Source organism: Capra hircus, chromosome 18 (assembly GCF_001704415.2).
Source record: "Capra hircus breed San Clemente chromosome 18, ASM170441v1, whole genome shotgun sequence".
Lineage (NCBI taxonomy): Eukaryota > Metazoa > Chordata > Mammalia > Artiodactyla > Bovidae > Capra > Capra hircus.
This window is the reverse complement of record NC_030825.1, coordinates 36,902,745-36,915,604: the sequence shown is the minus strand read 5'-3', so window position 1 is coordinate 36,915,604 and position 12,860 is coordinate 36,902,745. Positions and strand designations below refer to the sequence as shown.

The 12,860-nt window shown below is 45.7% G+C and overlaps 1 protein-coding gene across 3 annotated transcripts in view; it reads right to left on the bottom strand.

Annotated features, from left to right (window-relative positions):
- The window catches only part of SLC7A6 (solute carrier family 7 member 6), a 30,951-nt gene extending 20,492 nt beyond the window's left edge, over positions 1-10,459 (bottom strand). The window contains exons 1-4 of one of the 3 annotated variants that reach the window (XM_018062188.1): positions 10,404-10,459; positions 8,571-8,697; positions 1,749-1,801; positions 414-970 (exon numbers count right to left, since the gene is read on the bottom strand). In XM_018062188.1, the coding sequence (XP_017917677.1) occupies positions 414-936 (523 nt within the window). In that variant the 5' untranslated portion in view covers positions 937-970; positions 1,749-1,801; positions 8,571-8,697; positions 10,404-10,459. Of the gene's footprint in view, positions 1-413; positions 971-1,748; positions 1,802-8,570; positions 8,698-9,325; positions 10,312-10,403 lie in introns of those variants that run through there. The other 2 variants (XM_005692175.3, XM_018062189.1) reach the window with 2 other exon arrangements.

Below are 12,860 nucleotides of genomic sequence, written 5' to 3'. Positions count from 1 at the left end.
GGGCGGGGGGGTGGGGGTAGCAGAATAAAAGCCTCAGCACTGAAGGATTTTTCCTGGGTCAAGTTTCAACTAGCCATATTGACACCAATCTAAACATCTGACAAGATAAATATAAGACATTCACCAACCTATCATGTAGACTAAGGAACAGAACTCAGGGACAGCCAAAAGTGGAAGGAAAGGGAGGCACCAAAAGTCACAGAAAGGTTCAAACTTCCCCCATCCCTATCATTTACCCTCACTGATCTCAGGAACAAATGACCTTGGTAAAACTGCTTCTTCAAAAAAGTTAAGATGCCTCTCTTCCCAATACATACACAAAAAAGCAAAATAGGCTGTTCAAATACAAATTACCATTAGCATTATAAAAATCACCCCCCATACACACTCCCCCACCCAGCCCTCAGACTTACACATGCAGGCTGCAGCGAGGAGACGGCAGGCCAGGTACGGGGGCTCACAGGTGGGAAAGGAAGGCTGGATGATGTAGTTGGCAAAGGTGATAGCGATGATGGCCTGACCGGTGGGCTCAACAATTAGCAGTGAGGCCCAGAGGCGGATAAAAGCAATGAAGCCCCCAAAGGCCTCAAGAATATAAGCGTAGCTGGCTCCAGATTTGGTGATGGTGGTCCCCAGTTCTGCATAGCAAAGGGCACCCACAACGGAAAAAAGCCCACCAATAGCCCAGATGACCAGTGACAACCCATAGGAGGCAGTGTAGACCAGCACGCCCTTGGGTGAGACGAAGATTCCTGAGCCGATCATGTTGCCCACCACCAAGCTGACGCCATTCAGCAGAGAGATCTCCTTCTTCAGCTGCATAGTTTCTGTGGCCTGCTGAGGCAGCATGCGGTCACCTTCTTCCTCCCTAGGCTGCCTGGCCTCAGGAACGAGATGGTATGTGGGTGTGGGACTCTCCAGCTCCCTGGCTTCCATGGCAACTGCTTCTTTCACCTGTGTTTACTACAGCCTGCAAAGAATATAAGTACTGTCAGTCTAGGGTAACGTCTGATAATGCTCTAGTTTAGACCTGCCAAGCAGGCTGATTTCCCTGCCCACCTCTTATGTAGGGACCGTGTGACCAATATGCAGACCTACATACAATGAGCCTGTCTCAGTTCCCACCACAGGATACAGAGAAATGGAGGCAGGCTAACCTCCACTGCTCTAAGACAGACACCAAAAGGGCTCAGGCACCATATGCTGGTGACTTCCAACAGGATGCCCAGGGTAGGCTAACATTAGGTTTATCCACAGCATAAATTCTCCCTGAGATGTAGGTTTTGCTCTGTTTTTTGGCTTTTTTTTTTTTTTTTTGCTGTACTGCCCAGCTTGTAGAATTTTGGTTCTCTGACCAGGGACTGAAACTGTGCCCTCAGCACTGAGAGCCTACAGTCTGTACCACTGGACTGTCAGGAAATTCTCTATTTTGCTCTGTTCTTGCCAACTTAAAACCTGCAAACTTGCCCTGCAGAGAAGACCAAAGTCCCAGCACTAGCCAGCCTGCCAGGGCTCTCACTTTCCATGCCCACTTACCTCTGCCCAAACATAAACAGGCACTTCTGCAGTCTCTAGCCACATGTCGAGAGGTCTATAGCTACTCTCAGGCCAGTAAAGAACATGAAGATGTGATGGGAAGGGCTAGGAAGATGCTAAAGATAGGGTATAATGCTATTGCAGAGACTGGACCAAGGAGAGAAACTCCATGAAAATATACACCCATGTGTCGCTATGTCCACAACACTTACCTTATTTCCCACACTGCTGCTTGCCTGTTCAACCTTTCTTTTTCAAAAGTGCCCTAAAGAGAGGGATAACATAGTTAAGACCAGATGGAGAAAGAGCATCCAGGGGGCACCCTAACGTGAGACTCATCTGCTATTGGCTTATTTGCTTTCCTCCTCAGCACACCCCTCACTACCACCTGGGGGTGCAAAGAGATTCCCCTATAAGAGGACCCAGAACTTTGATAGGCAAACAATAACTGTAAGGCTCCTCTTATCCACAGATATGGCATTGGAAGGCAACCTGTAGGGAGATGGTGTGCACATGCATGCACACGCACGCACGCACGCACGCACTTCTACTTTTGGATAACGACTGGGCCAGTCCAGAAACCTCAAGGAAGTTGGATCCCACACCAACCTACGGATGAAAACCCCAGAATCTGTCAGAGGAAGGCAAGCACCTTCCTGACCTTGCACTCAGCAGGGCCTTCTCGCTCCCTCAATTCCTGTGCCCCAGGAACTGGGAATTCAGATCCCCAACCCCTAGTTCATCTTCCTCATCTTCAGGAGGAAAGAATCTGATAGGCCACTTGATTCCACCTAGGAGGAGTCAGTCCTTTAAGGTCACAGAGATAACTTCCAGGAATAAGAATGGGAACAGTACATCATCTTCCCAGAAGCTTCTCATCTAGCCACAAAAATGGGTATGCTGGAGTCCTACCTCATGGAGCTCAGAGCAAGTGAACCACAGCCACTCAAGAGGGAGTAGAAAACTCCAATCTCCACAGGCCCCACTCAAAATTCCTGTCTTACCTGCCCCAGCCCCGCTCCAAAGTCCAGACCTCAGCCCAAGTGAAAAAGCTTCTCTGGGGCCATTAATAACCCTTCCCCCACTCCCTGAGGAGCTGAGCCAGCCTACTTCTGCTTATTATGAGGCCTGGCTTTAAGGCAGCACCACTTTGCCTTTCATTCCTGGCACCAAGCCATGAAGGTGACTCTCTGCAAGCATGTGGGAAAATATTTGTTTTCACGTATCTGTCAGGTGAGCTCAGATATGCTTGAAAACAAAACTAGGAAACACCAGAGGAGCCTACCAACTCAAATAAGAGTCAGGTGAAGGGTCTTCATTCATCAGTGAGGGCTTTCATGTGTATGCTCTATGCATATTAATAAACTTGATTGTTTTTCTCGTCAGTCTGTCTTTTACCAGTGTAATTTACAACACCTCACCCAAGGAACCTAAAGTGGGTGAAGGGAAAAGGTCTTTTTCTCCCCTCCCTTACATTCCTTAAAAAAAAAAAAAGTGCAAAGATACTTAGGTGGCACTTTTTCACTCACCCCAACATGGAGGCAAGCAGAGAACCTGGCCTTCCCCTATTTATCACCCTAGCTGGCAGAGAGGGCTGGGGCTTAGACTTCTGATACAAGATGTGTATGTTTTCCACCAAACAGTTCTGCAACGCCAAGCAGATCTGGTGTCTGCCACAGTTTAATCAACTCTTACACCATCTACCTGAAGGCAGCAATAGATTCCCCAGGTTAAGTGCTCAATCCTACTAAACAGCCCTTTTCCACCCAACTTGAGAGGCCAAATTCCAAGTCCAGTTGTTCCTTTGCTTCTGATCAATTAGCTATGAATCAGAAGTTCTTACTACTCCCTCCTCAGGTTCAATTAATTTGCTAGAGCAACCCACAGAACTCAGGAAAAGTTTATTTACTAGGTTACCAGTTTATTGTAAAGGCTGTAACTCAGGAACAGCCAGATGGAAGAGATGCAGGTGGCAAGGTAAGAAGAAAGAGGCATGGGAAGATCTCCAAAACTTGCCCTTTTGGTTTCCTTTTGGATGCTTCATTACAAAGGCAATACTAATCAAATCACTGACCATTGGTGACTGATTCAACCTCCAGACCCTCTTCCTTCCCAGGAGGTCAGACCTTAACTAAAACTTCCAGCCCTCTAATCACAGGGTAGGTTCCTAGAGCAAGCAACCCCCATCCTCAGAGGATCTAGATGCTTCCAAAAATCACTTCATTGACATAGACTCATGAGTGTTGAAAGAGGCTTGTTATATAAATAATAAAAGACATTCACTTAACCTTTATTGATCTGGAGCTATTTGAGGAACTGGGAACAAAACTTAATATTATAACAAAAGATGCCTCTATGGCTCTTATGAGGAAATTTCAGGAGGTGTGTAACAGGAACAGTGGACAAAGACCAAATAAATATTTTATCACGGGGTCGGGGGAGAAAGAGAGATAAGCTCATTTCACTGGAAAATTTTAAAACAATATGAAATGTAATTGCCTTGACTTTTAACTTTCACTTAAGATATAGCAAGCTGAGAAAAGCATCACTCCCACTCCAATGTCAAGAAAAAACAGATAATCTACGGAACTATAACTTTTCTTGAAGTCATTAGCGAGATGAGGATACAGGCCAACCAACGAGACTGAAATTTAAGGAAAAACGAGTATCCCCAGAGAGATGCAAGCTCTGGCTTACCTGTGGCAGAAGGAGAACGATGGAACCACTATACAGGCAGGAAAGAAGAATTCAGGTACAATTTTTAATAAATTACTAAAGGTCAAGTTTAGAAATTTATTACTAATAAAAGTCAATTAAGAGCCATAGACACTCCAAGGGTTTTCTCCAGTGAGACCTCCGTGGGTGCTCATGGGAAATACAGTGCCAGAGAAAGCCTCTCAGGCGGGCTGGCCTGGAGAAGGAAAGCAGCGACTGCTCTGGGAAAAATACAGAGGTCCACCTGCTCCCTTCTCTAAAGAATACAATCGTAAACCCCTGGGAAATGGGCAAACTCTGTCACTCCCAAAGCAGCTGAGACCAAGTGAAAGAAAAATAAAACCACCCTCTTTGGCTGGGGAAGGGGCAGGAAATTCTGGTCCAGACCATAGGAAGATCCACTTCCCAGACCCAGGGCAACAGGGCCTGCCTAAGGCTGAGGCTGATCCAAAACAACAGAGAAGCCTTCTACTCCCCACCACCCGGTGAGCAAGCATCCAGCAACAAGGCTGTGGGAGAGTGTGCACTGAGGCACAGGTGCACAAAGAAGACCTATAGCTGAGGGTGGAGCATAAACACCGAAAAATCCACTCTCAGGGCCAGGGGGCACTTCCCAGGTGGCTCAGCGGTAAAGAATCCACCTGCCAATGCAGGAGGCACAAGAGACGCAGGTTTGATCCCTGGGTCGGGAAGATCCCCTGGAGTAGGAAATGGCAACCTGCTCCAGTATTCTTGCCTGGAAAATTCCATGGACAGAGGAGCCTGGTGGCTGACAGTCCAAGGGGTCCCAAAGAGTCGGAGATGACTAAACACACACACACACACAGGGCAAGGAAACAGCAGAGCAATTTGAAGCCGCTAGTGCGCCTAAGGTAACCACAGCAATAAAACCCAAACCCAACTCATTTTTGACTCAAACTTCCACATTAACAGGCTAGCAAAAGAAGACCTGTACCCTCTGCCCAGAATAAAGTATATACTTCAGTCTCTGCTTTCCCACATATTTTATCTGCCAATCAGTAACAAATCACAAGCCACCTAAAAAAAGCAAGAAAAACAACCCACTATCAAAAGGCAAATTAATCAACAGGACAAGACTTAGAAATGATCCAGATACTGGAACTATGAGACAGGGAACGCATGTACACCTGTGGCGGATTCATGTCAATGTATGGCAAAACCAATACAGTATTGTAAAGTAAAATAAAGTGAAAATAAAAATTTAAATAAAGAAAAAAAAAGAATTTTCAAAAAAAACACAAAAAAACAAAAAGAAAATAACTATGATTAATACATGAAAAGCTTTAATGGAAACATTAGCCAACATGTACGAACAGAGGTGGAATTTCAGCAGAGAAATGAAAACCTTAAGAATCAGAAGGAGGGGGAAAAAAAAAGAGCACCTAAGAGTTGTATGACAGGGATTTCTCTGACAGTCCAGTGATTAGGGTTCTGCACTTCCACTGCAAGGGACATGGGTTTGATCCTTGGTCAGAGAACTAAAATCCCACATGCCTCCAGGCACAACCAAAAAAAAAAAAAAAAAACCCAAAAAAACAGAAAGAGAGAGAATTCTATGACAATATCAAATGGTCTGAGATAAATATTAAAAATATAATTTTTGCTTATTTTAATTGCTTTAGAATATATCTAACTACCTAAAGCAAAAACAGTAGCAGTACAGTGTTAATGCATTTGTAAAAGTAAAATGTATGACAACAGTACAAAGATAGAAAAAAAGAACTGGGAGTTAAACTATTGTAAGGTTCATATATGTGAAAATGATGTAATATTATATAAGGTATATGTTGAGATATTACATATAAACTACAAAGTGGACAAATTCTACCTGCACAACTTAATAAATACTTATACATATGTACTATGGGAAAATATTATTTAAGACAGACTGTAATTAATTAAAGATGTACATTGAGAAACTAGGGCACCCACTAAAAAAATAAGTATAAATAGTAAGCCAACAGTACAGCTAAAACAGCTCAAAGAAATACTCAGTCCAAAAGTAGGTAGAAAACAGAAGCAAAGAACATATGAAATAAATAGAAAACAGAAAACAACTAGCAAAGCGGCACATTTTAATCCAACCACATCAGTAACAACACAAAATGTAAATGATCTAGACCCATTAATTATAAGACAGACATTGTTGGATTAGATAAAAATGCAAAATTCAATATGCAACTTATAGGAAGCCCACGAGAAATATAAAGACACAAATAAATCACAGATAAAAAGATGGTGAAAAACCATATAAACAGTAATCAAAACAAACGGGGAGTTAACTATAGTAACATCAGACAAAAGACTTCAGAGTAAGAAGAAAAAAGAGATGATAAAGAGGTCAATTCACCAAGAAGAAAATTCTGAAAGTGTATCTCCTCCAACAGGATAGCTTCAAAATACATGAAGCAAAAACTGACAGATCTGAAAGGAAAAACAGATAAATCCATAATTATAGTTGGAAATGTCGAGACACCTGTCATCAATAGAACAAGTTAACATAAAATCAGCAAGGATCTAGAACACCTGAAAATGGAAGGCTAAAATTATGTGAATTCTGAGGGGAAAAAAAAAAGGGCCACCTCCATGAAAGAGATGGATGTAGCTCAGGAGTAGGAGACAGACTTACAACAGGAAAAAACTGCTTTGGCTCCTCAGTTTCACCACAGAATAACCTTATTATCTACTGAGCTGGTTGGTATCAAAGCACAGTTAGAAACCCTCCCTCAGTTGCTGCCTGAGAGGTTTAGGATCAATTTCAACCTTCTTAGCAGGGCCTTATCACTAGACCCCCTGCTGCAGACTAGTCCCTCCCATGGTCCAGTCACAGTGAATCATTTGCAGTTTCCAGAAACCAAAGGAGTCCAGGGCTTTCAGAGCTCATCAAACAAACGTCTTCAGAGGTTAGAGCGTCTGCCTGCAATGTGGGAGACCTGGGTTCGATCCCTGGGTCGGGAAGATCCTCTGGAGAAGGAAATGGCAACCCACTCCAGTATTCTTGCGTGGAGAATCCCATGGACGGAGGAGCCTGGTAGGCTGCAGTCCACCGGGTCACAAAGAGTCAGACATGACTGAGCGACTTCACTTTCTTTCTTTCTTTCTTTCTCTAACATACACCTTTGTCTCTAACACCGTTCTCCCACCTTTTTCCTCAGCATTCTGGCTGACATCTTTCTCCACACATTTCCTTGTGTCCCTGAGTGTGTATGTCTCAGTTTCCCTTTCTCTAAAAGTCTCTAAAATCATTGTTAAAGATAAATTCCATTAAACAATTCCACGCACCCGTTCTTGTCTTGAGAAACTAGTGTTAAACCCCACTTGTAAGGACACAGATAAAGCTTTCTGATAGCTTTTATCCTATTTCCCAAGTTCCTGAGGCAAATAATAAAGCAATTCATCAGACCACTAAAATTTCATGAAAATTTAACCATGAAAATAATATATGCAATTTTTTGGGGGGGAAAAGTGGATCTTTCACAGTTCAATTATGAAGAATATTTTACAAGCTAGATTTGAAAACTTTTATAATTGATGACTATGCCAAAAAACTTGCTGTCAAAAAAGATAAAATCTTAAATGCGGTGATAACACAGAAGACTTTTTAAAAATTCTTTGAGTTTTACAAAACTTCACGATGAAAATGCATTGCTTTTTTTAATGCTTAAACTTAAATTATATGTGTATATATTTATTATTTATGTATATTTACTACTGTACTTTATTATTTCATAAATAATGAAAATTATGTGACTGTTTGAGTTTTCATCTAGGATACCAGGAAACTCAAGATCAAACTCATTTCCCAGTCACAATGAACAGATGTCTTCACTTTTCAACAATACTTGATATCTAGTCTTTTTCATGGCTTCAGTTTCCTATTTTTACTTGCTCATTGCAAGTACCATTAATTATGGGACTTTCCTGGTGGCTCAAAGGATAACGCATCTGCCTGCAATGCAGAAGACCCAGGTTCAATCCCTGGGTTAGGAAGATCCCCTGGAGAAGGAAATGGCAACCCACTCCAGTATTCTTGCCTGGAGAATCCCACGGTCAGAGAAGCCTGGCAAGCTACAGCCCACAGGGTTGTAAAGAGTCGGAAACCACCACAATTACTCTTTAGAAAGAGAGATAATAAATATATAATTTATCAAATAAATTTTAGTGTTACATAATTGTTAATTATGTGTGAGCCATTCTCTTTATTACTATTGTACCCACATTGTACTCAAGTAACTAAAACTCTTTACAACTCACAAAGATCCAAGAAAGTTAACAAAGAGCAGAGCAATTTTATTCACCTGTGAGGAAATAAGCAACCATCACACTTTCACAAGCCACTTCATCATAAATGGTCAGGTACAAAGAAGAAAATGAAGTCTCCCCAGTCAGACCTAATTCCAAGTGTCTGTCTTGTCGAATTAATCTCTGCAACAAAAAGTGAGAGGTAACTTATCCAAACATGAACCTAGTAAGCAGCAAGACCCTATTTCCTTTTGTAAAATCTAATTTTGACATGCCCAGCAGGGGTAGCACTCAATTTCTGAGAAGTCCCATTACACCCACAGTGGGGTGTAACTGAACACCTGCCTTGAAAACTAGCCTGGTCACTTCAGATCATGCATGTCTAGACAACTGCAGCTCCCTCTGTCCCAGGTCCCATGAGCACCACTTCATTCACTTTTATAGAAAAGTATCCACACATCCTGGAGACTACAACAGGAAGTAGAGGGCATAGGTCAGGAAATTTCCTGTACCAAGAAATGCCAGGGAAATCAGCCATATAACTAGTATTTACTCTAAGGCGGTAATAAAAATACCTTGATAGACAGGGAAGGAGGCAGATAGGAGAACATCAGGCTTGTGGTTTCCCACATATTTGTCATGAAAGAAAACTCAAATATAAAGAACTTTAAATGATAATCTGAGGCCAAAGTTGGCAAGCAAAAGCCAGCAATACACAGCAGGGCTTCAGCAATGCAAGCAGCCTGGATCGTTTACTCAAGGGCCTCCCAGCAAGAAAAGAGAGTTGAAAATGATTTCAGGAAGCACTCACAGGTTTTCAAAAGTCTGTTCCTCCCAGATCTTCAAAATCAGGCATCAGTCCTGAGAGATAAGCAGCAGTTGGCTGAACTTTCTGCCACTGGGCGCTAGATTTGTTGGCAGTATTTTTTTTTTTTTTTCGCCCCCATCAAGGGCAGACAGAGATTGAATTCTTTTTACCAAGCACAGACCAGTGCACACGGAGGTATTCAAAAACAAATGTTAAATTAAATATTGATTCCTGCTTATCACTGCCTATAACACAAGTGGTGCCCAGACAGTTTGCTCAGTGCTTAGTGAAGAGTTCTCTGAATGCTTCACAAATATCGTCTTCCATTTAACATGAGATGATCAAACAAGATGACGGGATATGAAGACACTAAACCGAGCACACCGTCCTCCCTTCAACAGGCTAGACTCCAAGTCCAACAGGAGCCTGTCCGCCCCCCAGGGCCTCCCAGAGAGCTCGGCTCAGGCGCTCACATGCTCAGTCTTGCCCCGTGAGCCTTGCTCAGTTTGAGTCTCTCCCACGCAGCACAGGTTCTTTCCCAGAATGAGACCCACATGCGCTCTCTCTCGTGTTCCCAGGGCCACACTCGGGGCCACTCTGACCGCGGGCTCTCTCACACTCACGGCCTCTCACCATCTCCTCTCTCCGTCTCTCGCCCACTCATGGGAGTCATGCTCACGCCCAGGGTCTCTCTCACACACAGCGTCACCTTCACACTCCGCGTCTCGCACACTCAAGAGTCACCCTCAGACCAACTCTCTCTTTCTCTCACACAAACACACACACACGCGGCGTCTTTCCTCACACACTCAGCCCTTACACTTCTGCAATTCCCCTCACGCTCAAGGTACCGCTCACACGCACGGCTTTCCCCTCAGAAGGGAGCGCGCTCACGCGCAGCGTCTCTCACGTGCCCGCGGCCTGCGTGGCCCGCGCGGGGCTCCCGGGACTGCATCCCGCACGCGGCGCCGGCGCGGCCCGGGCCTGGCTCCCCGGGCCCCGCTCCCCTCGCCCGGCCCCCTCCCCCCGGCCGCGCTCTTCCAGCCCCTCTCGCCCGGCGCGCCCGCCCGCGGCCCGTTACCTCGCGGTGGCCCGGCGCCTCCAGGATGCTCGGTCGTGCTGCCGCCGCCCCCGCCGCGACCGCTCAGGCCCCGCCCCCGCCACGTCACCCGCAGCCGGATCGCGATAGCGCGCGCCGCGTCGGGACAGAGCGCGCGGCTCAGCGCAGGGCTCGCGGGCGGCGGCGCTTCCGGCCAGCGGGAGGCCGCGGCTGCTTCAGGGATTCAGCGGGCTGCGCTGCGGCACCCGTCCGTGCGGTCCCGGTTCCCAGGACCCGGGCCCAGTCACGCTTGCCGACTGGATGGCCGCTCCCCGACTCTGGAGACTCTCTGGGCCTCTGAGAGGACGCATCCACGGGGGAACTCTAAGTGACCCCACATGCGTTTCCTCTGTGGTTCTTGGCCTGGGCCACATTCCCGGTGCGGGGGTTGGGGGGGACCCCATACAGCTCACACGAGGAACTCTGAAGAGCCTCCCTACTTTGTTTGCCGCCAACACTGCTACTAGAGACCCTGCGGAGACAGACCCAGGACGCGACCTCCGACTACCGCACATCCTTTATAGTCCCCACAGACACATGGACACAGCTGGGCTTCAAGAGCAAACTCCAGGCCTCCCTGGGGCCCAGGCATGAGGAGCGTTTTCAGTCTTCATCCTGCCTGACTCCTCTTGGAACTGCATCCTCCTTTCTTCCTCTCTCTGGTTCCTCCTCCTCTGCTTTCTTCTAAGGATCCTTTTCCTCTGGTAGCTCCGGGGCTGTGTTTAGGGCCTCCTGTTCTCACGGAAAGCTGAGCTTAGCCCCTAGCTTCCACACCTCAAGCCATGATTCTCTTCTAGGCCATAGAGGCATTTCCCCCAGACACTTGTTCACAGCTGCGCATCCTCTCCTTTCAGGGTGACTACACAAAAAACCCCCCCCACCAGGCAGTGACCCTGCAGAAGATGACCCCTTCTGGCCCTTAGGCTCTGCATCTCATGGTTTTCTTCTCCCCAGCCAGAAGAGCCGTCCAATTCCTATCTTTCTGTCTCTAATCCATTCCCCACAGAGTAAGCTGTGCTCCTAAAATAGATTGGAATGATTTCATATCTAAATGCCTAAAAGCCCTTCCATCTCCTCCCTATAGACCTGAAATGATGATCCTTGAAAAGCTTTCACTGGTGCTGCCCTCCTTGCTTTCTCTGCTTGGATTATTTTCCCTAAATGTGAATGAGAGTACAGGCATAAGGTGTCATTGCTCTTGGCTTTATTGTGATTTGCAGATATTGCATCTTTTACAATTAGAAGGTTTGTGGCAACCTGATTTTGTCAAATGATGGTTAGCATTCTTTGGCAATAAAGTATTTTTAACGTAAGGTATGTACATTTTTTTAGACATAATGCACACTTAATAGGCTATAGTGTAAACAGCTTTTAGATGCACCAGAAAAATTCATGGGACTCAATTTACTGCGATACTCACTTTATTGCAGTTGTCTGGAAATGAACTCGCAGTATGTCTGAGGTATGTCCGCTTGTATATATTTGGAATCATTAGAGTCTGACCCTTTGCCCCCTGGATCAATCCCTCCTGCCTCTCTGGCCTGGAGAGGAAGGGCTCTGGATACTTGTGTCACTCAATGGCAGCCAGTCCACTTGTTCCTGTATCAGCAACATACATGACCTGCAAACTCCCAGAACCTCCGACTTCACTGTCTCACACCCTGCCAGCATCCTGCCACCTGAAAGCTATTATGAACCAAGTGCTGAATCAGATGTTCTGTAACACCATCAGTGTTCCTCAGGTCTACCGTGGAAGGTACATTTATTCATACCCACTCTTCAAATGAACAAACTGAGGCTCAGGGAGTCAGACTGCTTAGCTGGAGCTGGTAAAGCTCAGGTTTGAACCCATCTGCCAGTCCTGAAGCATGCTCTGACTCCATATCCTTTCTCTGCAGCTGTGAAACCAAGGGTAGAAGTGGGATTGAAATAGGCCAGGGGTGAAGGTGGCTATAAGGCAGTGAGTATCAGATAAGATGTCAGGGCATAGCTAACAGGCTGGGCAGGACCTGGGGGTAAGGCCAGAGATGCAGCTGGATTTCTAGACATCCAGCTGTATTTCTATTTCTAGAAATACATCCAATGTACTTCTAGACCTCCTAACCCTCAGGGCAACACATTTTTCCATGCTGGGCCAGTAACTGGTGTAGTGAGAGGGTTCAGATCGCCCTCTACTGGCCCAGGATGTATTGACGCCTAAAACCTAGGCTAGCCAGGCTCCTACTCAAGGAGGCAGGAATTGGGGTTCCCACCACCCACACTGGCCCTCAGCTCTGCACAACAAAATTCAGGCCTGAATACCATCCCTATGCATGATTTCCTGTCTCAGACATTCTGTTTCTCTGACCTTATCCATCTCCGTTTGCTCCCCAGTCTCTCAGTCCCTGTCTCTGCCCATCTTGGTCTCTCCCCCTTCCTCAGTCTTACCCTGTCCCCAGA